Raw genomic sequence first — 25,764 nt, 5'->3', positions numbered from 1 at the left:
ATAAATAAATAAAAATAAATACGATAACGCCGTACGAACTGATTCATAAAAGAGTACTTAAAAGCGAATAAATGAGTCTTAGAGTGAACCATACTACCCCATTTTGAACACAATAGTGACAGTACAATGATCTTTGATCACATACAAACAATACACCTGAGATTTCTGAAGACGTCTTTATTTAGCTAAAACAAACTAAGGGGAAAATTATTATTTTGAGGATTACAATGTGCTTATGTTGCCAAAACGAAGAAAATATTATACAAATTAAAAAGTCGTGAGTTTCCCAAACTTCCTGAGTGACGGAGCTTTACAGGATTCTCTGAAATAGTCAGAAATACAAAAATTCAGTAAACAATTTACACATCTGCAGTACGATTATTAGTCTATCTGAAAATTCAAAGGTAGTGGATATGCTATGCTTCAATAAAACTCTTTGTGTTGTTTAGTTATGTGATATCAATAGAGTTGATATATAATAGATGGAATGGCCCTAGCATTGGGATCCACGATGTCCATTTCACCCTACTCGGGGTTCGTTAGCTGGGTGTACCTGCACCCCAGAGTTGATGTTCACTCTGCGACTCGAACCCAGTACCGTTTGCTTCTATATCAACTTGTCATAATTGCTATATCGGATTAATCCGCACTATATGTCCATATGCCAACAATGAATAATCAAATCTCAGTCAAAAAATTACCTGGACGATCCAAACCATTTCAAATTGAATTAATGAAACAAGTATCTAGCTATTGATAAGAATACTTAGAGATTGGTGATGAAAATGGAGTGTATGGTATCGGTGATGGTATTTTTAAGTATTACTCATCCCCATCTGCTATATCAGATCAATATTGTTTGAGTTATTAAATTAAATAAAAAAATGCTCTTACCAATTTAACGTCTTTTCATGTATGCATATATTACAGTATATTGGAATAAAAGATGTTGAAGTTCTAATTAAAAACAAACGATTTCTCTTTTCCCATGCATATTCTATATGATTACGTACAATGTCGAAATATCTCATACAGTACTTATAATCCTCGAGTTGTATAACACTAGTAGTTTAAGACAAGTTCAACAGTTAGAATAAGATTGACTTTTAGTCACAACAAATGTAAACAGCTCACTGAGTAAAGATAAATAAATAAAGAGTTTGAGATTTCTCTTAAGAACCAACCACACAAATAAGGATGCAGCTGTACCATCGTAAACGACTTCCGACCAAATGTTAAAGACAAAAAATTATTCTATACTTTGCGAAGATTTACAGCAGAGCTCATTTTCTAATACTCTGTATTTGAAATTCACGGTCTCGATTGCGGTTACAGTACTAGAAAAGTCAAACTACCACGATATAAAAGTATCTGATTAAATAATCAACTACGACATCAAAACGACCGTTTATTTGAAATGAATACGATACAGATCTCACAAGCCCCTTTATAAACTTACGAATTCGAAAATTACATCAAACACACTACAGTTTGGGAACCAGTAAAATTTACAAACGGCCGGATTCTTAAACAACAAGGTGTATACAAACACTACTTAATTAATATATAAGTAAAAAATTATTTACTTACATGTAAGATTTTGCGTTGGTAAGGGTTTCATATAAGTAAATTAAACTAGATATTCCTGAATCTTTTATAAGTATATGTAAATGCAGTATTTCAAAATAAATTCACGATTTAAGTAAAGCCTAAAAATTACATATATCCGGAATGTGATAAATCTTTTTTTAGTTTTACGGTATCATTATAGTCAAGTAAGACCATCGAAACTTTATGCTTATCGGATTTGGCAAGGAATGAATGCATCAGAACATTTAAAGTGTACTGAAAAAAACAGATTATCCTACTCACTCGAAAAGTTTGTTAATTCGTTCCTGCTCATTATCTGATGGCTGTTTTGACTTTACAAGACTTTTGTGACTGTCACATTTTTCCAGTGTTTGTTGATAAGAAGCTAGAGGAATAGGTTTTGACAGGCACGAACTGGGAACATGAGGGTTTATGAATGTATTCCGAAGAAGATAGGGTGGCCAGATCTAGAATGACATAATATTTCCATTTAGGAAACAATACAAAGAAGAAATAGGACAGACAAGTGAAAGGCGTAGCACATGGTCACAGTAAATTTACAAAGCGATTAAATTTGCAAATTTATTTAAAGGTTTCATTTACGAGACTAAGTAAAACATCAACTAACCGAAGGACTGGAGTATGGGTATCTAATGAACAAAAGATGAATTCACGATAATTTGTAAGATCGTATATCATTGGTGAGAGGTTTTTTTATGGTTTTGAAGGTTGTTTTCCAAAACGTTAGGCTCATTATGATATATTTTTCTGTACTTGAGTAGATTAAGAGATAGGTTTGTAGCATAAACGACCACTCTCGCAGTCATTCCGAATAGGATTTTTAAACCTTTTTCATACCCTGGTCATTACGTCGGTGCACAAATCTCGTTCATGATTACAACATGCATGATAAACTTTTTTATAAAGTATTTATCTGGTTGTTGAACAGATACATCTCCTGGCTCATATTTGTTGATGTACGGTTCAACAAGGCGCAGAATTTAGTAGTAAATTGGACAAATGATTTATTCATCAAACGCATTTTACATTAACTTTGCAAATAATTGTAACCAGTCAAATACCAGAGAAAAGTGCTTTGCGATAGCTATAGATACATCGTGATAGAGTAAACAACTAGATAAACTACCATAATCATCCACGTTATTTATTAAGAATCGACTAGCTTTTAATGAAATATATCTCGTGAGCCGTAATGCCAACATAATGTTAAACTCCTTATAACTGGAACTGACAAAATCATATCGTTCAATTACAAAACGTGAAAATAGCATACATCCTCAAACTCCATATATAGACTGGTGCATATATATGTGTTGATAATGTTAAAATAGCAACAATAATTACTTACTTTAATGAAGTTTTTAAAGTTGACCTTATCTATCTGTTCGTCAGTGTTGAGTTGTGGAGCTTTCTGTGGGATAGTTATAGGGGCAATAATTGCCAAGTTTGTATGATTTAACTAATTAGAAATACACATAAACATTTGGAGAAAACAAGTTTCAGCTTTTTGATTTACGACAGAACATTTAAATTTGAGAAGACAAACAGATTGGAACAAATAACCTATTATCTCGGAATAAAACACTTGAGTGTAATAAGATTTCATAGATTAGTTGTAAAGAACAAACCACAAGTCCTTAAATTAATGTTTTAATATGTTATTTCTGTCCTCCATACTATACACTATTAATTACTACGGTTATTTAATTCTCTGTCTAGTGTTTTCGGGAAAAAATACTGAAGAAACTAACTTAATAGTCTTATCCATCTGTTTAGTTCTTCAGAATTAATCATTCTTTCAATGAAACAGCTGAACAATGTAGGAAACTAATCACCAAACATCTGTTATATGGAAGTAAATTCAAGCACAGTAATTTTATATTACTTTGGTATATTTTGATAAATTGCAAAATTAGTATTCCTTTCAACCTTAGATGGAAATCTCAACAGTGAATCGACAATTTAATTTACGTAATCATTATTGTTAATTAAATAATTCCGTTGACTGCTTTATAATAAAAATAATGGTTTGCCAACGACGGTGAATTCAACTAGCCAACATGGTTGAGGAATGTACATCTTTTAAGTCCAGTGAGTGAAATGATTTAAAGAGAAACTAGCTATCACTAGATATGTAACTACAAAACCTCAAAATAATAAGAAACAGGGACTTATTTATTTATTTCAACACAAATATTGGTACAAAGGGGTACCGAATATATATGCGCCGCACAAGTCACTTGATTTATGTGAGGGCTGTGATACAACCCAGGTGCCCAGTGGCAGAGACATATACTTCTAGTTACAGAAAATCCTTACACTTTAAAAACTAAAGCTTAGAAGTATAACATACGAGATGTCCGAGTTGTCTAGTTAATTCGGTGTGACTGCAGAAAAGTTTGCTGTCGAAAACTTACCCAGTAGATAGTATATAACACACACAGATTTAGTACAAACAATCTCGGTGATTTGTAAGCTGGCAATCTGAGTTGCTTAGATGTATAAACTTCTTCACTACGATCTGCAAGAAAGCCACAAATGATCCGTCAGTCAGTCAGTCAGTCACAACGTAGAACTTCGTACGTACGTACATCAGTTCGAGTTGCCATACCACATTAGCACAGAGATGCAGTTGTCGATTAAAATCCCATAATGGTAGAAGTAGTAGGAGTATAATCAGAAATCCAAAAGATTAGGGTTTGAAGAAATTATTGAAGGAGTATAGTACAGTGAAATAAATTTGGAAAGAGAAAAAGATAAAGACATGAGGAATTCAGAAGATTAGAATTTGGTAGAACACAAAGAGTGGATGCACCTTCGCCATTGCAAGCGATTTTGAGCCATGTCATTCAAGGTCTCTAACCATAGGTTGCTGTCATCTCGCGAATCCCAACCAGGTAGTCTACACCTACCAACATGGCCCAGTCCACTTGTCAGTGACTTCATAGATTTGTGCCACGTTTTGGTCTGGCCACCCCTAGCTTTCTTCCAACCTACTCCTACACCATGAAACATTGCACGTCGGGGCAGTCGGTGGTCGGGCATACGTAACACATGTCCCAGCCATCTCAACTGATGAAGTTTCACTACTTCATTAATCGATTTGCCATCCCTACCTAGTACTCGTTTCCTAACAACTGCATTACTTACTCGGTGGTCCCACGATATACGAGCAATGCTTCGAAGACACCTATGATCGAACACTAGTAGCCTACGAATATCCTCTACTCTTATTGGCCATGTTCCACTGCCATAAAGTAGGACGGAGCGAACTGCTGCACAGTAAACACGTCCTTTGGTTGCTAGACGGATATCTCGCCTACGCCATAAATGACGCAAGTTGGCGAAAGCTAGACGAGCCTTCTGTATCCGTGCTGAGATTTCGTCACATACCAGACCACAAGGGCTGATGAGACTCCCAAGATAAGTGAAGTGGTCTACACGCTCAACTACTTCACTCCCTATCATTAGTTCAGGTGTCGCTGCAACCCAATCCTGAAGTAACATTTTGCACTTCGAGGGAGAGAATCGCATTCCGAACATGCCTGCATAGTTGCTTATAGTGGTCAGAAGACTCTGCATGTTGTCAGCGTCTTCACCGAGTAAAACTATGTCGTCGGCGTATTCTAAGTCAACAAGTGAGCCTCCCGGTAAAAGTTCAACTCCTGGAGGTTTAGCTGATGAAAGTGCTATCTCTAAAAGTATGTCAATGACAAAGTTAAACAAGAATGGGGAGAGTGGACAGCCCTGACGAACGCCACTTGAGGTAATCAGTTCTGATGACAGTTCGCCATAGGCTCTAACTCGACCAGTTGTGTTCGAGTAGAGAGCCTTTATGAGGTTAATGTACTTCTTTGGTACTCCTTTCAGTGACAAACACTGCCATAGAACCTCACGATCAACTGAGTCAAATGCCGCCTTAAGGTCAAGAAATACTACTAATGTGGGACGTCTGAATGTATGTCTATGTTCTAGGACCTGACGTAGGGTGAATATCTGGTCTATACAACCACGTCCAGGTCGAAAACCAGCCTGGTTTTCTCTAGTCTGCTCTTCACGAGCTTTGGTTAGGCGACCTAGTATTATTGAAGCTAATATTTTAGACACTATATTAGTCAAACTGATCCCTCTGTGATTGTCACAGGAGGACTTTTGTCCTTTCTTATAGACTGGCACAATCAGTGATTGGGACCAGTCAGATGGAATTACGTCCAGTTCCCAGATTCTACCTAAGACCTCAGTCAATCTCACTGCTAGTACTGGACCACCATCCTTAAAAATCTCAGGGGTCAACCTGTCAGGGCCTGCTGCTCTCCCTCGCTTCAGATTTCCTATAGCTTTTTCAACCTCGCAGAGGGTTGGAGGACTTACATCAATTTGCCATTCAGGACGACTGGGGATCGTGGGTAATTGAAGTGTGGCTGAAGGCCAGTTGAACTGATCCCTAAAGTGTTCTGCCCATCGATCCAATCTCCTGGATTGAGAATGAATAATATGCCCATCTTTATCTGAGATGGTTTCACTGATATTCGGGTTCCTAATACCGGTTTCTTTAACGAGTCTGAATAGCTGCCTACTGTTACCTATTGCCGCTGCCTTTTCCATCTCTCTTGCTTTCGCTACCCACCACTGTTCACGATCATTACGTAGGCTTCTTATAAGCCTGCGCTTAAGTTGACTCCGCTCTTCGTTATGTTCAGAGCCAGGTGGGATGAGTTTACGAGCATCTATCAGTGCGGTAGATGCTGCCGAGATCCATTGTTTCTCCCTAACGTTATGGTTTACCTTACTAGCGGATATCACTGCTGTTTCCACAGCTTTTCGGATGTCATTCCACGCTGCTTCGGGGTGGACACAACTTACATGGCTGCCTAACTGTTTTTCTAGTAGTTCCTGAAATATATTCTTAGCTTGCCTATCATTAAGTAGAACCCTTAGAGGCTTCCCTGCAGTGTCTTTCCTACGACCAGTAAGACGCAGACAGATACGTGCTCGCACTAGAGCATGATCTGAATCTAAACATGTGCCCCAGAATGAGCGACAGTCTTCTATCGAGCCCCTCCATCGGTGGCTGATAGCGATGTGATCTAATTGGGTCCAATGTTGTGACGAATTCGGGGGTCGCCATGTCAAAAGATGTTTTTCCTTATGCTTAAAGTTAGTATTTGCAAGAAATAGGCGGTTATCTGAGCATAGCTGCAACAGACGGTCGCCATTATCTGTTCTTTTCGCCATGACACCATAAGATCCACCCAGGTGTCTTTCCCTTTCACTTAGTTTACCTACTTGAGCATTAAAGTCACCTGCTATTATTACTACATCAGAACGCCTAGCTTTTCGGAGAAGGTCAGAAAGTTTCCTGTAGAACTCATCTTTTATATCGTCTGAGCTGCAGTCAGTGGGAGAGTAGGCAGAGACGACGAAGAGGCAACGACGAGTTTCCCTATCTTTCCGGGTCTTTACTGAACCGTTTAGTCGGACAGCGCATAGACGACTGTCTACTGGGATCCAGTCTAAAAGAGCTAGTTCTGCCCTAGGACTTAATGCTATACCTACTCCAGCGAGGCCACGGGAAGCAGCATCAGGGCTTCCAGATATACGAAGCGTGTATCGAGATGAATCTTTATTTTGATTAGGTGCGGTCAAATGAATGACACTACTCGGATCTTGTATGCGCGTTTCGGAGACGCAGCATACATCGATGGTGTAAGATTCTAGAGTCCTAGCTAAGGAAGCCTGTTGTCCTATTTGGCACAATGTTCGGACATTAAAAGTTCCTACATGTAGTTTGGAGCGTGGTTTCAGGAGACCAGGAATAACGTTCTGTGTACTCGAATCGTTTGCCCTAGCGGTGCGAGGTGATAAAAGGACGTGGGAAGGGTTAGTCGTGGAGATAAGAGAGTTATTAGGAGGTGTAGAAAGGATTTGAAAGTGACCAACTTGGTCTCGTGTGCAGTTACGGGTATGAGGGCTAGTATCACTTCCCGGCTGCCCACACCGTGGAAGGGTATTTCTCGAGGGACCTGAAAAAGACGTTGGATTAGTGTTGGTCTTAACGACCTGGGGGCGTGACCGCAGTGCCCAAGGGACAACTGCTTGAGGCCGGTCACGCACGGCCTTTTTGTGGGGGATTTTTGACGTGTTAGCTCCGTTCTTCAAAAGTCCTTACCGCCGGAGACGGAAATCCGTGGGATAAGGCGAGGTGTGCATTTTTAGGGTCGACCTTTTCTAACCCCATCCCTCCTTGTGGGAAGGCAGCACCGCTGTCATGCTGGTTGTCTGAAGGAAACACCTTACTGCTTTCACACCTCTGTACAGTCAGCAGTATGACTTCGCCTTCGGACCTTGGGATTGCTGCTTTTAGTCTCACCGCTCTTCAACCGACCTGTCTGGCATGGTAGGACCTTGAGGAACGATTGTTCCAGCCAGCATAGCTCGATTGGATCATCACGATAGGCAAGCCCGACCACCACGTCAAGGTAGCAGCAACGGTCGGGATCCGTAGGATGACTATTCTATAAACACTCAGCATGTTTAGCCCTAGGAACAGAAATATATAACATAGCCCTTTCCCTTACACATATACTTTGTGGAGGAGTGTGGGCTAACAACTAGCATTCTCCATTCAACAATGTCCTCGGCGCACTTTGTTTTTTGGTTTTCCTCTTCTCTGTTTCCCTTAATGATTCCGAGTTAGCGCCTGCTTCGTGAAGCAGTTTGATGATTTTCACAATGTATGTCCTATCCACTTCCAGTGTCTTTTCCTAATTTCCTCTTTGGTGCATTACATAATTGCCTCATAACTAATTTATTCCCAAAAACAGATTTGAGCGACAACTTGTTAGTGCAACCACTGAAACTTACTCAGTTACGCATGCTACTCCTCGTGGAGGAGCATAGACTGACCACCAGTATTCCTCATCCAAATCTGTCCTAGGCAATACTTTCTAGTTGCTACTCATCCTATTCATGTCTGCTTCCAATTCTCGGCGCACTTTCTTCTTTGGTATTCCTCTTCAGATCGAAGCTGGCTAGTGCTCTTCCACAGCAGCCTGTTGCTGATGATATCCGGCCAACGGACATTCAGCATCTTTCGTAGACAATTGATTATAAATACCTGCACATTTTTGACGATAGGATGGAAGAGCTAGGTCATCGGAGAAGTCCAAACCATCTAGTTGCATCCAAGCTATCCAGTGTATTCCGTGCATCCACTCAGATGTGAAGGTATTCATAATCAAATCAACCACCAGAAGAAAAAGAAAAGGGGAGTAAGCAGCCTTGTCTGATTCCGGTCTTTTATTTGGCATGCGTCTGTCAGCTGTCCTTCATGCACGACTTCGCACTGTAGTCCATCGTATGAATTTCGTATGAGTTTGAAAATCTTCTCAGGTACACCATAATGTTGAAGAAGGTCCCATAAGCTTCTTCTATTCATTCTGTCAAACGCCTTCTCATAGTCAAAGAAGTTGATTTAAGGTGACGAATTCAACTCAATTGATTGTTCAACGATGATCCGTAGTGTCGCAGTTTGGTTTATGTACGACCGATCCTTACGGAATCCGACCTGTTGATCTCAAAGTTGGGCATCGACTGAATTTTTCATCCGGTTCAGCAACACTGTCGAAAACTTTTCCCGGCACCGATAGTAGTGTGATGCCTCTGTAGTTCTCACACTTGCTCAGATCTCCTTTCTTTGGTATTGTAATGGGAGATCCTTCTTTCAAGTCTGTCGGCACTTGTCCTTTCTCTAAAATCTTCCTGAATGTGACGTGAAGCATGTTTGAAGTTGCTCCTATATCTGACTTCATTGCTACAGCTGGTATATTATCAGGTCCTGTTGCTTTTCCACTCCACCTGTAGCTTTTCTAGGATTATTGCCGGTCCCAACCCGGGTAAAGAGGAAGGTTGGGCATAGGGACAGTAACTATATCCTGTTGAAACAACCTTGCTAAAAAAACACTAACCAGAATAAACAAATTAAATCATCCCGTTCACTTAGCTCTTACAATATCACTTTAAAGACTTTCCATTTGTGGGTCCTCTTTTGTACAACCTCTGATATTAGTGACTTTAATCAAAGGACTATTATATTGTGGTCAACATTCTTACTGACAAAATTAGTTCTTGTACTCCGGGTCGTGTTATACTGAAAATATTAATCCATAGAGGGTAATAAAACTCACTGTATCAATAATATTAGCACCGTTATCAGTTGGATATTTTCGGAGCCAACTTCCTGATCGACAATTTTCACTATTTGATGAAAATGAATGACCATTATTCAAATCGAGGCTACATGAATTAGATCCAATTACAACAGATGAATTTGAATCATTTTTCAATAATGATCCATTCTTTGGGATTTTCGGTCTGATACTCTCGAAACTTTTGGTAGACAATGGTGGAAATAACTGAGTTGCATTCCTCTTATTGTTGATGTTAGGCTCTAGCAATGCACCTTGCTTTATTGTTGTTTGAAGAAGTGAAGGCATATTGTTTAATGTGTTTAGCAATTCATTCTTATCAGTACATGCTAAAGGTTGGTGAATTAATGACGGTTCTATGGAAAATACAACGGGAACGACATGTAAGTTAAAGTATGAGAATAGAAAAAAAGTGGTTATGAACAGGCAAAAATAGAAGACGAAGTTATTCGTAAAACAGTTTAAACTAATGAAAGATGGATGTGTCAGAGCCCCCATGAGCGTTGAAAGTTTTTTTGAATTACTCGTTCGGTGCTGAAGTTTGGAGTAAAACACTAGATAAAAATAGTATGTCAGTTGACGAGACTTTGCAATTTTATTGACTAAGGTGGATTGGAAATCAGAGCAGAGCTACCACATCCTCCAATATGCAATTTTGCTTGGCGAAGTATTCTGGAATTCGAATAAAGAGACTAGACTAAGATAAAGTAGCAATCTACTGGGTAATTAACCGGGGATGAGTTGTCTTAAGAAATGAAACTTTCTTCTAGAGTTTAAGAGAATTCAAATGAAGGCTGTCGAAAGTAGTCGAAGTCACGCAGATGTGCTCATTCATTATCCTTATCTAAATAGTAATCTTAATATTATTTTAAAACTATTATTATTGCATTATGATTCAGTTAACTTATATTTTCTACCTCCACTTTTTATTGCCGTTAATATTGTGTTTTTGACTCGCTAGTACTTCATCTAGTGAATTTCTTCCTGAATGTGGCGAGATGGGATGTCACAGCTTTATGTCAAGTTCTACGTTATTTTTGAATAACTGTATCTAAAAATAATTTTCCTCAGACAATAGAACATAAATATATCAAAGCAACTTATAACAATAGATCATAGTTAGGTTTCTCAGTCTAAAATAAGTGTTTACGAAATGAACAACAGATGAAATAAAAGACCTCATTTATAGTAAAGGTGGAAAAACTTTGTGAAAAATCAGTCAGTTAATCAAATGCAAAGGAATTATAAGAGCTTATTCTGTCTAATATGGGTTATAAACCAAATTCTTAAATCTAAATTCAAACAAAATTATTGAAAAAATCAATTACCAAAGGTTAATGTAGAGATACTGTTCATCAAAATTGTTTCCACTTTACAAGGCTCTTGATTTTCCACATCAAAAGGTGTAGTTTGAGGCGAATCAACAACCCTTTGACTTACTAAAGGCTCTGAGTCATGTACTAAGACGTTTCCCACAGTCATACGCTCAGGCTATTAAGAAAAACAAGCAATTAGAACTTAACTAGAGATCCAGATCTTCACTCAAGACAAAAGGTGAAGACATAACATATCACAAAATTTATGTATATATAGACAACCTAATCGTTAAGTTTTAGGTTTATTCCAGATAACCATAGTAGTAATAAAGTAATAATAATAATACCGCTAGTAAGCCAATTTTTGAAAGTGATAGATTATATGGAGTATTGTAAATATATTGGTGGGGGTTCATTAATTATAAATTGACTAATCGAATGAAAAGTGTCTGAAAGGAGTCAACTTTTCTTACTTTAAAACGTTGGTTCAATTTAAAATATACTGGAAAGGATAGTAAATAATAAGTCGGTTGAATGAAGTCAATTTCTACATACACAGTAACTTAAATATTAGAATTATTTGCAATTCGGTCGCAAAACTTACAGGAACTGCTTATTTACAAGAATATTGAAGGATAGTAGTTTTGACGAGTTGTTTCAGAGCGAATTGAAAGAAAAATAAAAATGCAACTCATAGAATACAGATTGATACACTCGACTTTAAGTCACACCTTATGTATGAGGATTAGTGGTACAGCCTAGTTACCCAGACTGAAGTAGGTGGAATAGAACTCGAGCATGAGACCTAGTGGTTCAAAGTCGAACTCCTTAACTATCAAACTACTGATCACTTAGTTATTAGCGGATTTTGAGTGTAAACGATCGGTGATAAAAAAAATCCTGAAATTTAAAACTATCAACTGGAACTAAGAAGACAAACTTTTGGGAGACCTTTTCAAACAATTCTCTTTTCATGTAAACACAAACAACTAGAAGGAACTTTTACACTTAAACAAGGCAAAAACAGTATAATCGTCTGTTTTTCCATCTTGAAATGATGTCAAAATTTAGTGTTCTAATTGGCTGAGATGTTTTTCAAAAGAATTTTGGATTGTCATGCATAAATTTGCATTCATTTGTTATCATCAGTAGGTAAATATGAACACTGTTAAAATGTGCGATTTCATTAATCAGCCACACCATGGAAAATCCAATACAACTACAATGGGTCACGAACAGTGGAATAACTATGATATACTGACTTATTCACAGACAATTTAAGTGTAGTATTTGTTTCAATGGCAAATGATATATAGTTAAGTTGAAATCAATGTCACATAATGCAATAAACGTTTCGCCTAATTAGGAAAGTCATTGTTTAACTCAGCTATAAAGATTGTCAGACTTAAAATCACCGGAATTATATTTGGGTTGGGCAGCCAGATAGTATCAAATATCCTAAAATGGGCAGTTTGGCTCAAACACAGACTATACCCGGAAAATCAGTTATAGTGAGAGATCAATTAGACACCATATCAGATGAACATTCAAAATTAGAACACACTTACAGTTTTCACAGGAACAATTTTTGATATAGTAGACCCAAATTCATGTTCACACAATCTTGTATTTTGATATGATCTCAATTTGAGTCCAAAATCTGATTCGGTATTCTTCATTTTAGATGAGAAGCTAAGAGAATATTGTACACATAAATATTAGGTATGAAACAATAAATACGCAAATAAAAAACAAAAATCATAGATCTGATTACTTAGATAAAACAGAACTGCAGAGACCCTGTTTCAGCTTAAAATGCAGAAAACATAGGTGTTAGGTGATGAATGCTCCGAAAATACATTATTTTATTTATTTATTTAAACACATAAATATTGGTACAAGGAAGCACCAGATACATGTGCGCCGCACAAATCTCATTTGATTTGTGTGAGGGCTGAGATACTGCCCAGGTGCCCAAACTGAAGCAGGGTTTAAAGATTATATCAGCCAATAATACCAGATCTTAAAGTATGCAAACTCAAGAGCAACCATTACTGAACTCGATTATAGTTAAAAGCAATAAAAGATTTTTGTAATTTTTATCTGTAGATCAATGCAACAGCTGAAACAGACAGAAACATTATCTTCTATGATAGAAGCGAACATTATTTTTGACAAATGAAGTTAGTTGAATTCCATGGGTATGGATTTACAAGTCTATCAATTATAGTATATAGTGTAGGAAGACAGAGTTGGTCGAAACACTACTTTAGGATAAAGAGTCACTGTTGTAGTTCCTTAGTGGTTAACACACTTAAATTCCAACAAACAGATAACGAGTTCAGACTTTGCACTGCCTATTTTGACTTGGTCTGCTGGCTAATAACTCTAGATCTTATGCAAACCATAACCTGAGTTTATACCCCCAGTTTGTAGACGACTTACAACCAATGCTGTTAACTAAGTTCACCGGAATGACGACAGACGCTCAAACCCAAATGACTGAAAATCAAACAAAGAATGGTAGAAAATTCGTCAAAAGACAAATAGTCAATCTAAAGTTGGAACAAAGATTGTCCTTAAATATCCTCTGAAAAATTACTAAAATTATAGTTGCCTCATGTCTTCAGGAGGAAAAGCGCGTTTATTATTTTCTTGTTTAGACTCCTAGACATGTTTAATTTTCTAATTGCCTTTCGGAGGAAACAATTTGGTATATAAAAATTCGACCACTGTATTACTTACAAACAAGTAGAAAGGAAGCTAATAATTCTGGTTCAAACTGGAGATTTCATTAAAGAAATGGTCGAAGACCTAACTGATTAAAAGTTTGGGTTTTTCTTTCATGTTACATTGTGAATTTGCCTAGGAAGAATAATTAGTTAAATAAAAGAACCAAAACAATTATACAATCCGCAAGAAACAGTAGGGACAGACTTCCTATTAGCAGAGTCTGGAATTTCTGCACCAATCACTGCATTGGATAATTGACTAAATCCTGATGAGATAACTTCCGAGTCTATTTGAAACGGATTCACCGAGAATGTACCAGATATATCAATTTCTTGGTATAATCCATCAGCTAAGCAAAAAAAAACAACAAATAATTGAGATATTAGTAATATCCTAATGCGAAGATTGAAAGTCTGATGGTTGGCGACTTCAGTCAGTTATCAACAATGTAGGATCAGACACTTATATGCATCAGTCGAAGTTTCCATACCTTATTAGCACAACAAGATGAACACCATATTCAAAGAAGTAGTTACTTCAATGGTAATATTTTTAAAAAATCACACATAAGGATATAATACAAGAAGAAAGATTTAATTCATAGAAAGAAAGGTGTAAAGTATTTTTGACCTCACGGTTTAAGGGAAGACAAAGAGTGTGTACACCTACGCCATAGTGATTGATTTTGTGCCATGTCACCCACAGTCTCCAATCATTGGTTACGATGGTCACACAGATCCCAAACTAATAGTCTGCATCCACTAACATGGCTCAGACCAGAAGTTAGTGAATTTATTGACTGATGCCACGTTTTGATTTTGCCACCCCTAACTTCCATACATCTCCAACACTAGTCAGTATTGTGCGTCGTGGTAATCGGTGGTTGGGCATGCGTTATACGTGGCCCAACCATCTCAGTCGATGAAGATTCACAATCTTATCGACTGATTTATCATCATTCCCTAATACCCTGTGTATAACCTCACTATTACTCGCTCGGTGGTCCCAGCAGATGCGAACAATATTTCTAAGGCATCTATGGTCAAATACTAATGACTTACGAGCATCTTCTACTCTTAATGGCCATGTTTCGCAGTCGTAAAGTAGAACATAGTCAACTGCTGCGCAGTATACTCGTCTCTTAATCGATAGACGGCTGTCTCACCTTCACCATAGGCAAACGAGCTTTCTGAATCCTTGCAGATATTTCGTCAGACACCAACGCATTAGGACTGATCAGACTTCCAAGATAAGTGGAGTTGTCCACGCATTCGACTACTTCACTCCCTATCCTTAGTTCAGGTATTGACGTAGGCCAGTCCTGAAGCAAAAATTTACATTTAGAGGGGAGGAATGCATCTCAAACATCCTGGCGTTGTTGCTCAGTACTAACAGAAGACTCTGCATTTTATCAGCGTCTTCATCAAGCAGGACTATGTCATCTGCGTTATCAGTCAATAAGTGGACCTCCTGAAAAGAGATCACTTCCCAAAAATTCAGTTGACGAAAATGTTATTCCCAGCAGTAAGTCTATAGTGAAATTGAACAAAAATGGAGATAGTGGACAGCCTTTCTGGACACCACTTGAGATTTCAAAATCAGATGACAGTTCGCCATAAGCTCTCACTCGACTGGTAGTATTCGAGTAAAGAGTTTTCACAGGGTTTATGTACTTCTGAGGTACACCTTTCAATGACATTCACTGACACAGAACCTCTCAGTCTACAGAGTCAAATGCTGCTTTAAAGTGAAAATCTACCATTGCCGAGTAAGAATGAGCATGCCTGTTTCCTAAGATCTGACGGGTGGTGAATATGTAGTCGATGCAGCCATGACCAAATCTGAAGGCAGCCTGATTTTCTCGTGTTTGAAGTTCACGAGTATTTGTTAGGAGTCCTATAGTTGTTGAGGCTAATATTTTAGATGCTATGTTAGTCAAACTAATCCCTCTATGGTTATCACAGGATGACTTTGACCCCTTCTTATATATAGGTACGATCAGTGATTGCAACCAGTCACATGGGATAACGTCCAACTCCCAGATTTTAGCTAAAATACTTGACAACCTAATCGCTAAAACTGGACCATCATCCCTAAAGACCTCTGGAGTTTATTCTTTTGCCCTTCCTCGTTTCAGATTAGCTATAGCTTTTGAACTTCAATCAGTGTTGAGGAATTTATTTCAATATTCCATTCTGGCTGTTTGGAGATGGCGGGTAGCTGAATCTCTTGTTAGTGTTCCGCTTATCGTTTTAAACCTTTAAACTGAGAGCAGAGTGCCGTCTTTTTTCCCAAATTGCCTCACAAGACTTTTTAATTCCACTATCCTTTATTAGTCCGCAAAGATGTCTAATTTTACGTACAGCCTCTGGCTTTTCTATCCCTTGCTTTCGTTGCCCACCACTGATCACGATCGTTCCGGAGACTTTTGTTTAGCTTATATCTGATTTGTTTTCGCTCTCCATTGCGTTCGGAGCCTGATCGTATAAGTTTACGAAAATCTATCAGTGCAATAGTTGTCGCACCTGTTCATATATCTTTCTAATCAACATCTGGGTCAGCCTCGTTTACAGAACTGCCTAAATGTAAACTCAGTTGTTCCTAGAACTTACTTTTGGCTTTCTCGTCCCTCAGTTCAATTCTAATGGGTCTTCTTAATGTGATTTTTCGGTGTCTAGTGAGGCGCAAGCAAATGCATGCTCGTATTAGAGCATGATCAGAGTTTGAATATGTATTCCGGAACGATCGGCAGTCTTCTATCGAGCCTTTTCAACGATGAATGACGGAAATATGGTCTATTTGAGTTCATCATTGGTTTAGTTCAGGGAGTTGCCGTGTTAGACGATGTCTCTCCTTATGCTTAAAATTAGTGCTTATCAGAAATAAACGAATGCTCAAAGCACAACCACTTGAAGTCGGTCACACACGACCTTTTTTGTGAGTAATTTTCGTGTTAGCTCCGTACTTGTTGGGACCTTGCCATGAAAGACAGAAATTCGTAGGATAAGGTGAGGTGTGTGTTTTGGGGGTCGACCTTTTTTAACCTCACCCTTCCTTGTGGGACGCAGTATCGCAGTTATGCTGATTGTCTGAAGGAAATACCTTACTGCCGTCACACCTTTGTACAGTCAGCAGTATGACTTCGCCTTCGGACCTTGTGTTTCCTTCTTTTAGTCTTACTGCTCTTCAACCGATCTGTCTGGCATGGTAGGACCTTGGGGAACGATTGTCCCAGCCAATATAGCTCGATTGGTTCATAACGCCAAGCAAGCCCGACCATCACATAAAGATAGCAGCAACGGCCGGGGTTTCGCGACTTGCTGCAAGTCGCTTCTTCAAAGGATGAATAAGCAACTGTAACTAAATGAATACAAGTTAATATAGCACAGAGGGTCAAAGTAAAATATTTAGTACAGTCAAAGCTAGTTTGGTCATATTAACGTTATTTCGCTCATGTTTAGGTAAAATTGCGAAATATACCGATGTGCAGTATGAGTGATGGTGATAAGTGTGAAAGGGTAGAGTAACATTTGTGTATTAATACTACCAGATTAGATATCCGTTTGGATAATTGATCCGAATTGGATGAGTAGCTAAGCCATCGTATCTGCTGAACATTTAACGATAGATTAAAAATTCCAGCTATTTAATTCTAGAGAGTCCTTTTTCAATCATTTCGACACTCCTAATATCCGTTTCATGGTTGTTAAAAGCAGTATTTACTCCTTTTGCCGATTTAACTTACAGACCAGAGTCTTTCAGGACTATTTATTCTTTCAGATCACTTTAGATATTCGTTGTCACGAATCACGGTATCATGGAACGACTCTGTAGTACAAAGCGAATTACAATCTAACTTGCATACAAGATTGTACAAAAAACTAATATTGCTTCTTCATAAGCAACCTAACAAATGACCAATTTTAAGCAAAGGTGGACAGTGGAATCTAGGACGCGCGTTTCGTCCTATTTGGGACTCGTCAGCTGGATGTACCTGCATCTCAGAGTTGATGTTCACTCTGAGACTCGAACCCAATACCGTTCGCTTCAAACGCCACCGCGTTATCCACTCGGCCACGGGGTCCTTACAATACTTGTGAATTAAGGCTATATCGAGGCAATACGCACAGTATGCACATATGCCAATAAGAGACTGATCAATTGCAGTCCTAAACATGAATGGGAAGACTTAAACAAACAATACCAAGTGAAATGACCAATTTGTTTAAAATTATCAAATCAAACAATGACACACGGCATGTACTCAGAATGGAACCTTTAACACTCCGTTTATCTCTTTAACTGACTACACGTTACTTTACCATAAAATAAAAAAAGGATTGCCGGAAATTTTTGATAACATGAAAGAACAGTTACGCGTTTAAAAACGGGAGATGATGATAGTTGCTTACGGCAGCGTTTATCTGGATTGCAATATAACTTTGTCGAGCAATACACAACAGCGAAACCCAGCTCTGACTCTAGAATAGGTCTGCGTCGTAGACTACGCAGTACAGAATATACTTTTCGCTGCCATGATTCCGTTACAGATGTGGGATGAAAATGAACGACGCACGACTCTGGTTTCGATAAAATATCACGAAGGAGGTCATCTACAGGAATACGTCCAGTTACATGCACTTTATTGTTTGAACTTAAGGTAAGTAGAACATCGGGAGAATCAAGTAAACGTGAACTTCCGTTTCCCAAACGAATTATATCCGACAGAATATTGTACTACAATAAAAGACAATATATATTTAAATCCACAACTAACCTTGTCTTTATTTAGAACAAAGAATACCTTCCCACTAAATAAAAGACGTCGCAAATCATTGGGGAGGAACTTTGAGGCGTCATTCTGTGACAGCTTATCCTCCTTTATAATCGGCAAAAAGTCTTTCTAGAAGCTAAAAGGTCAAGAATTATAAGTTACTGGATCAGGTTTCGTCGCGAATGTGTAGCCTTGGATTTTCTTGATTTCTTCCAAATAGTCCGGTGTAACAATAGGAATACAGCTAAGCAATGCACATATAACCTGACAAAAATAAGGCAATACTAGAAACGATCACACTTTTGAAGTAACAATCAGAGACTGCATAACAAGAATATTGCATTCGTTCGACCAATCGCTTAAAACTTTTGCATGAATGAGGTTAGCGACTGCCTTAGATTTTTTTCTTGTATTTCTCTCCATTGAAGAAAAGAGTATATTTATCTCTTTATAGATTAATCTTTGAAAATTAATAAGTTGATAGCATACATAAACTTCTTGTTCGGTACAGAAGGAAATTGTACCATATCTCCTGACCTCATAAGCTGGTTTTCTTCTGACAGCAACACGCCATTGACTGAAGATTGTCCCTGAACATTTTCCGACAGATTAAACTGTAAACCGTTTCACTTTGTTTACAGAAACAGAACAAACATACCACACAAGTAGTATTAGTATCGATAACATACATTTTAGCCACCTCATCGCATACAGCCGGCCGCAAGTCAATGTCACATCCTGAACCACCAAACTTAATAACACCTGGTTGGTTGATAACGAAGGTCCTATTGAGAACTAAGATCTATAACAAGATATTTATGAAAGTACCTTCCCCAGAAAACTCCTGTAACTCCCACATTGTATGTGGCGCTCATTCACTCGGTCATTAGATCTCGCTTAGACAAGAGTCCAAAATTGGGTGTTGAAGACAAAACGAGACTCTTGAAATGTGGAGTTATATCAGAATTCTCTGAGCTTGCTTAGTCTACATAAAAAAAGCTTCATATTAAGGCCTCCGAATTTCAGCTGTGTATTGAAATAAAATTACTGAGGATACTTTTGACGTAATCGTTTAAACGAAGTGATTCTTCGCAGTTGCATCTGGAATTCATGTAAAGTTTTGACATTTTTGTAATCGTTCAACGAAGTTAAAACAACCATGTGATTTTTGAGATTCCAATGTGGTTTAGTAGATTTGGGAGTTAGATATACGCGTTTGTTTTAGGTCAATGAAATTACTTGGGTCGAATACTCTGAAACCTTTCCGGCATTTAAATCAGCAAATGAATTCCTGGAATGAATAGTTCTTTGGGTCTTTGACATTGATACTGACCTCTCTAGTTTTACTGAACATGCCTTAGATGAGGGCTCTCTGTCACCCATCCACACTTGATCATCACTGAGTGTCCCGTGCTGCGCGTCTCTCACAACAACTAACTAGCCTACATTACGCGATTCTCTATCCATCTACTGCCTTCCAAACGTATCTTCGGTCTCCTCCATTCCTTAATTTTGATTTGATTGCGTACGTTGTCTAAATAAAGGATGAAAATTTAATCAGTTGCTCTTTAGTACCATAAAGAAAACTCAGAAATGAACATTTGTAAGTATAAGCCTAGTTTACAAACATAACTGCTGGATAGCGCCATACGCCATGTACTATAATCGAAAGTTACCCCTAGTAAGTGAATAAATTAACAGTGTGGAGGAATTTAGGTAAATCAAAATGCTGTTTTGTACATTGGGCACAACTTACCCGCCTACTTACTCTTTCAGACGTAACAATGGACGTCTGAGTTAATGCATATTGTGAAGCAGGTTGTCAAACAATAAAGTGTCTCTACGCTTAGTACAAACACTGTTCATAAGCTTGCTGAGCGTCTAGGAACTGAAAAAGACCCTACAACAATTCGTCATCTCATGAGTGATGGGAAAACGAAAGGCTCACATCGGCGAGTTGGACCCCTCAACCAATATGTAAACTAACACTAGGTGGTTAAACTCTCTTTGGTTATAACTGAGATCAGAACAACAATGAAGGATGATAATTAGTGTTATTTGGCAGAATCGGGCTACAAAACTAGGCTGCGACCGATTGGATATTTTTGTTTCAAATGGGGGTTCTACATATACCCTATCTAGCCACATGTAATTTCTTAACAGGCACGTTATCCAACTGATGACATCACTTCCTAAACATTAACCACGGCGAACAATATTTTGTGCAGCTGTTAACTGAGGATTCGTGTAATTTTATCACAATGAACAGTATCCAACAATGGCAGGAATGAGCATACTACAATCACCATAGAGGTGTCGACAGAAGTGATAAAGACAATACCTGTGACGAATTTAATAAGGCAGATATTATCAATGCCATTAGGGTAGAATTGTCCTCCAAGCTGTTGACTTAATCTCGTATACCTTAAAACATAACATGCGATGAGGAGATAAAAGTTGTTTGTGCTCTGAATCAGCGAAAACCACTGGACCGAAGCTGGACAGAAATAATAGATTTAGGAGAGATGCTGTTGTTCCCTGGCCACAAGAAAGCAAGTGATCCACACACTCAGAGAATTGCTATGACACTGTCCAAAGAAGCACGGAATGCACTTATTGGGTTGAAATCTCGTGAATTCAGAATCATCAAAGCATCCTTCAAAACGAAAAAGAAGGGAATCACGACGAATTTTATCCAACGTTATGCATCCACAAATGATAGCAACGACGACGACAGAGATCAACTTTACGAGAGGTCGCAATCAATCATAGCGAAGTGTCCAGGAAAGAAACTGACAATCCTGATGGGAAATTTAAACGCCATAATTGGAATGGACGAAAACGGTTATGATGATATCATGAGACCAAATGGACTGACCATGAGAAAGGAACAAGAATCTTGAGAGGTTCGCGAATCTATGTACATTCAACAGAATGATTATAGGCTGCTCAGTATTCTAACACAAACGAATACATAGGGGCTACATGGCTTTCACTGAACTACACAACAGACGACCATATCGATCATATTTACATCACTAAAAAATTCAGAAGGACAGTGGAAGGAGTGAGAACCTGAAAGAAGCTGACATTGCTTCAGGTCACCACCTGGTTGTGACCATAATGAAACTAAAACCCAAGAGGCACTGGACAATCAGATAAACAGCATCACAAAGGTTTAATACAGTCGTTCTTCGAGATACTGACAAAATCAACAAATTCAAGATAAATCTCAACAACAAGTTCCAAGCCTTACAGGATTTACATAAAGAAAAGGAAACTACAGAGAAAAACAACTGTGAAGGGATAATATAAGATTTCACTTAGACGTGCTAGACAATTTTGAGCCGCTAAAAGCATCATCATAAGGACATCGGGCATGATGTCGTGGGACGACATGAACTGGACGAAAGAAACGAGAATGGTCAGAAGTTTGTAAATTTATGTGAAAGGATTATAGGTGGTATTATATTCCTCCACAAAGTTACATTAGTCTTGCTGGATCACACTACAAAGAATTAGATCGGTCACATTTATATCAATCAAAAATTCAGAAGGACCGTGAAAGCCATGAGATAACATTAGGCTCTAGTCCTTGTCATTTTTTGCACAGAAAGGGTTAAACAGGTAACTTATAGGTAGTGGGACTAAAGAGAACGTCCAGATCGCGTTTTAGAAACCTTGGAGATTGTGCTGTTAGTACAGTCCTCCGTAAATAGTTCCACAGTACTATATTACTGACGATAAAACATTGCAAGGAGATCTGTGAGAGCTCACTCCTGTTCAGTTCTAAATAAATGAAGAAGAATTCACACAACTGTGATTTAGTAACATCATGAGTATTAGTTAAAAATCAGGTCACCTATTATAACCTGTGCGAAGCATAGTATGTGCTTAATACCGTATTGTACAACATCTATTGTTTACTCCCATTTATGAATTCCAGTGCATTTGCGTCTCGTTTTACGGGAGGAAATAAAAGGGGAGTTAGTGTCTGACAAACTTAAGCTCTGAGTAGTTAAAAAGATTTTTAATGTTTGTCCTCAGCCAGCTACATTCAGTTAGGATGTACAACAGTCCTCTTCCAGAGCTGCATATTGATGTTTTCCAGGAAAGTAAAAACACAAACATCTGGTTATCTAGCTATCGATGTTAGCGCTGTAGAAATCGTTTAATAGCAGTGATCTTCAAATATGGTCTGAGCCAGGTGTAAAGTCTAAAAACTCACATCAAACATACTTTAACCTTTTCAAATTAAACACTACGCCTCATACCAACATTCTCCATCCAACCCTGTCCTGGGCAATCCTTTCCAGTTCTTTCCAGTTAAAATTCAACCTTTTCATATCTGCTACTATTTCCCTGCGTAATGTGTCCTTTGGCCTTCCTCTTTTCCGCTTCCCTTCCAGATTCCAAGTTAGGGATTGCCTCGTGATGCATTTTCGTGATTTCCTCAATGTATGTCCTATCCTTTTCCAGCGTCTTTTCCCAATTTGATCTTCATCTGGAAGCTGGTTTGTCCTCTCCGATAAAACACTGTTCCTGATAGTTTCCTGGACAGTGAATGTTGAGTGTTTTGCGTAAACAACTGTTTATAAATACTCATACCTTCTTGGTGATGGTTATAGTGGTTCTCCACGTTTCAGCTTCATACAGTAGGACAGTCTTGACGTTCGTATGGAAGATTCTCACTTTGAAATTAGTTTACAGCTGTTTTCAGTTGCATATGTTCTTCAATTGTAGGAATGCTGTCCTTGCTCTGCAAATCCTCGCCTTCACATCTTCATCAGATCCTCCTTGTTTATCAATGATGCTACCCAGGTACGTGAATGTTTCCACCTCCTCCAGGGTTTCGCCATCAAGTGTAATTGGGTTGGTGTTCTCCGTGTTGTGTTTGAGAATCTTGCTTTTTCCGTTGTGTGTGTTGAGGCCTATTGATGCAGAGACTGCTGCTACATTTGCTGTCTTCGTCTGTATTTTTTAGTGTGTACGGGACAAGAGGGCTAGGTCATTTGCGAAGTCCAAATCGTCTAATTGATTCTGAGATGTCCATTGTATTCCGCGCTTCCCATCAGATGTCGAAGTCTTCATAATCCAGTCAATCACCAGAAGAAAGAGGAAGGGGGAGAGTAGACAGCCTTATCTGACTCCGGTCCTCATTTGGAATGCATCTGTCAGCTATCCTCCATGTATGACTCTGCACTGTAGTCCGTTGTATGATTTGTGGATAATGTCGACAATCTTCTGAGGAACTCCATAGTGTCGAAGAAGTTTCCATAATGTTCTCTGGTCCACACTGCCAAAAAGCCTTCTCATAATCAACGAAGTACTTTCTTCCTATTTATAAGCAGACTGGTCTGCATTGATATAAACATTAACAACAGGATGACATGGGAGTCGCCATAGTTTCTTAGTCGTCTTTAGTTAAGGCTGTTATTACAATGGGTCGATAACACTACAATTTTACGCGTAATCAATAAACACAAGGAATGAATGTTATGTTACGGCTAGCTAGTTGCAATATAATAAATGTGATAAATCAATATTGTGTCCTCCTGTACTACACTTGTTCTAACCTCTCGCCTTCAGCTTCCGAGATGTAATTGCACTGTACTTACTTAACTATGCCTGCTATCCCTCGTGGAGAAACACAGGCCTCATACCAACATTCTCCATTCAACCCTGTCCTGGGCAATCCTTTCCAGTTCTTTTCAGTTAAAACGAGAATGGTCGGAGATTTGTAAATTTATGTGGAAGGATTATAGGTGGTATTATATTCCTCCACAAAGTTACATTAGTCTTGCTGGATCACACCACAAAGAATTAGATCGGTCACATTTATATTAATAAAAAATTCAGAAGATCCGTAAAAGACGTGAGAACAAGGGGAAGATTTGACGTAGCTTCAAATCACCACCTGGTGGTTGCAAAGATGAAACTGAAGCTAAGCAGCACTTAACAACTGGTGAAACAGCATTACAAAGATTTAATATAGACTTTTTTCAAGCTGCGGACAAACTCAATAAGTGCAAGATAGCTTTCAGCAACAGGTTCCAAGACTCACATATTCGACTTGCAGAAGAGGAAACTACAATGCAGAACAACTGAAAAAGAGTCAACGAAGCATTAACTTCAACGTGTCAGGAGGTTCTGGGTCGCAAAAAGCATCATCATAAGGAATGGATCTCTATCGAAACCCTAGGTAGCATTCAAGAAGGGAAGAAAACAGCAATTAACAACAGCCTAACAAGAACAGGGAAAGTCAAGGCACAAGTTGAATACACAGAAGCAAACAGGAAAGTAAAGGGAAACATTAGAGCCAACAAACAAAAGCACATGGAAGACCTAGCAACGGGAGCACAAAAAGTTGCAAGAGAAGGAAGTATGAAACAGCTATGTGGGACAACGAAGAAAATAGAAGGGAAATGTAGTGAACCAGAACGACCAGACAATGACAAAGAAGGCAAGCCAATCCCTGAGATTCAAGTACAAAGGAACAGATGGGTGCAATAATTTGAGTAACTCTTGAATAGGCCAACTCCACTGAATCCACTGAACATCGAAGCAGCACATACGGACCCTCCTGTAGCTGTCATCCCACCAACGATCGAATAAATCAAGAGTGGGAAAGCAGCAGGACCCGACAATACACCAACTGAAGCACTAAAATCAGACACAGAAAGGAGATCTGAGCAAGTGTGAGAACTACAGAGGCATCACACTACTATCGGTGCCGGGAAAAGTTTTCGACAGTGTTGCTGAACCGGATGAAAAATTCAGTCGATGCCCAACTTTGAGATCAACAGGTCGGATTCCGTAAGGATCGGTCGTACATAAACCAAACTGCGACACTACGGATCATCGTTGAACAATCAATTGAGTTGAATTCGTCACCTTAAATCAACTTCTTTGACTATGAGAAGGCGTTTGACAGAATGAATAGAAGAAGCTTATGGGACCTTCTTCAACATTATGGTGTACCTGAGAAGATTTTCAAACTCATACGAAATTCATACGATGGACTACAGTGCGAAGTCGTGCATGAAGGACAGCTGACAGACGCATGCCAAATAAAAGACCGGAATCAGACAAGGCTGCTTACTCCCCTTTTCTTTTTCTTCTG

The 25,764-nt window shown here is 38.6% G+C and overlaps 1 protein-coding gene and 1 non-coding gene across 2 annotated transcripts; both read right to left on the bottom strand.

The window, feature by feature from the left end:
• Window positions 1–267: 267 nt before the first annotated feature.
• Window positions 268–19,500, bottom strand: Smp_128870 (nibrin-related; the record flags this gene model as incomplete). The annotated part of the gene is made up of 12 exons (XM_018793634.1): window positions 268–322; window positions 1,873–2,057; window positions 2,960–3,070; window positions 9,798–10,174; window positions 11,147–11,309; window positions 12,703–12,826; window positions 14,072–14,216; window positions 18,280–18,604; window positions 18,645–18,770; window positions 18,804–18,905; window positions 19,300–19,403; window positions 19,470–19,500. The coding sequence occupies 12 exons, from the start codon at window positions 19,498–19,500 to the stop codon at window positions 268–270; spliced, it is 1,848 nt and encodes a 615-aa protein (XP_018648126.1).
• On the bottom strand, window positions 17,879–17,950 carry Smp_tRNA_00503_Pseudo_TTG.1.1. The gene has a single exon. It is a non-coding gene (tRNA).
• Window positions 19,501–25,764: the final 6,264 nt, after the last annotated feature.

The sequence above is a fragment of the Schistosoma mansoni genome, chromosome 1, assembly GCF_000237925.1.
Source record: "Schistosoma mansoni strain Puerto Rico chromosome 1, complete genome".
NCBI classification, from domain to species: domain Eukaryota; kingdom Metazoa; phylum Platyhelminthes; class Trematoda; order Strigeidida; family Schistosomatidae; genus Schistosoma; species Schistosoma mansoni.
Note: the sequence above shows the minus strand (reverse complement) of the source record. Positions and strands in the feature narration are given on the sequence as shown.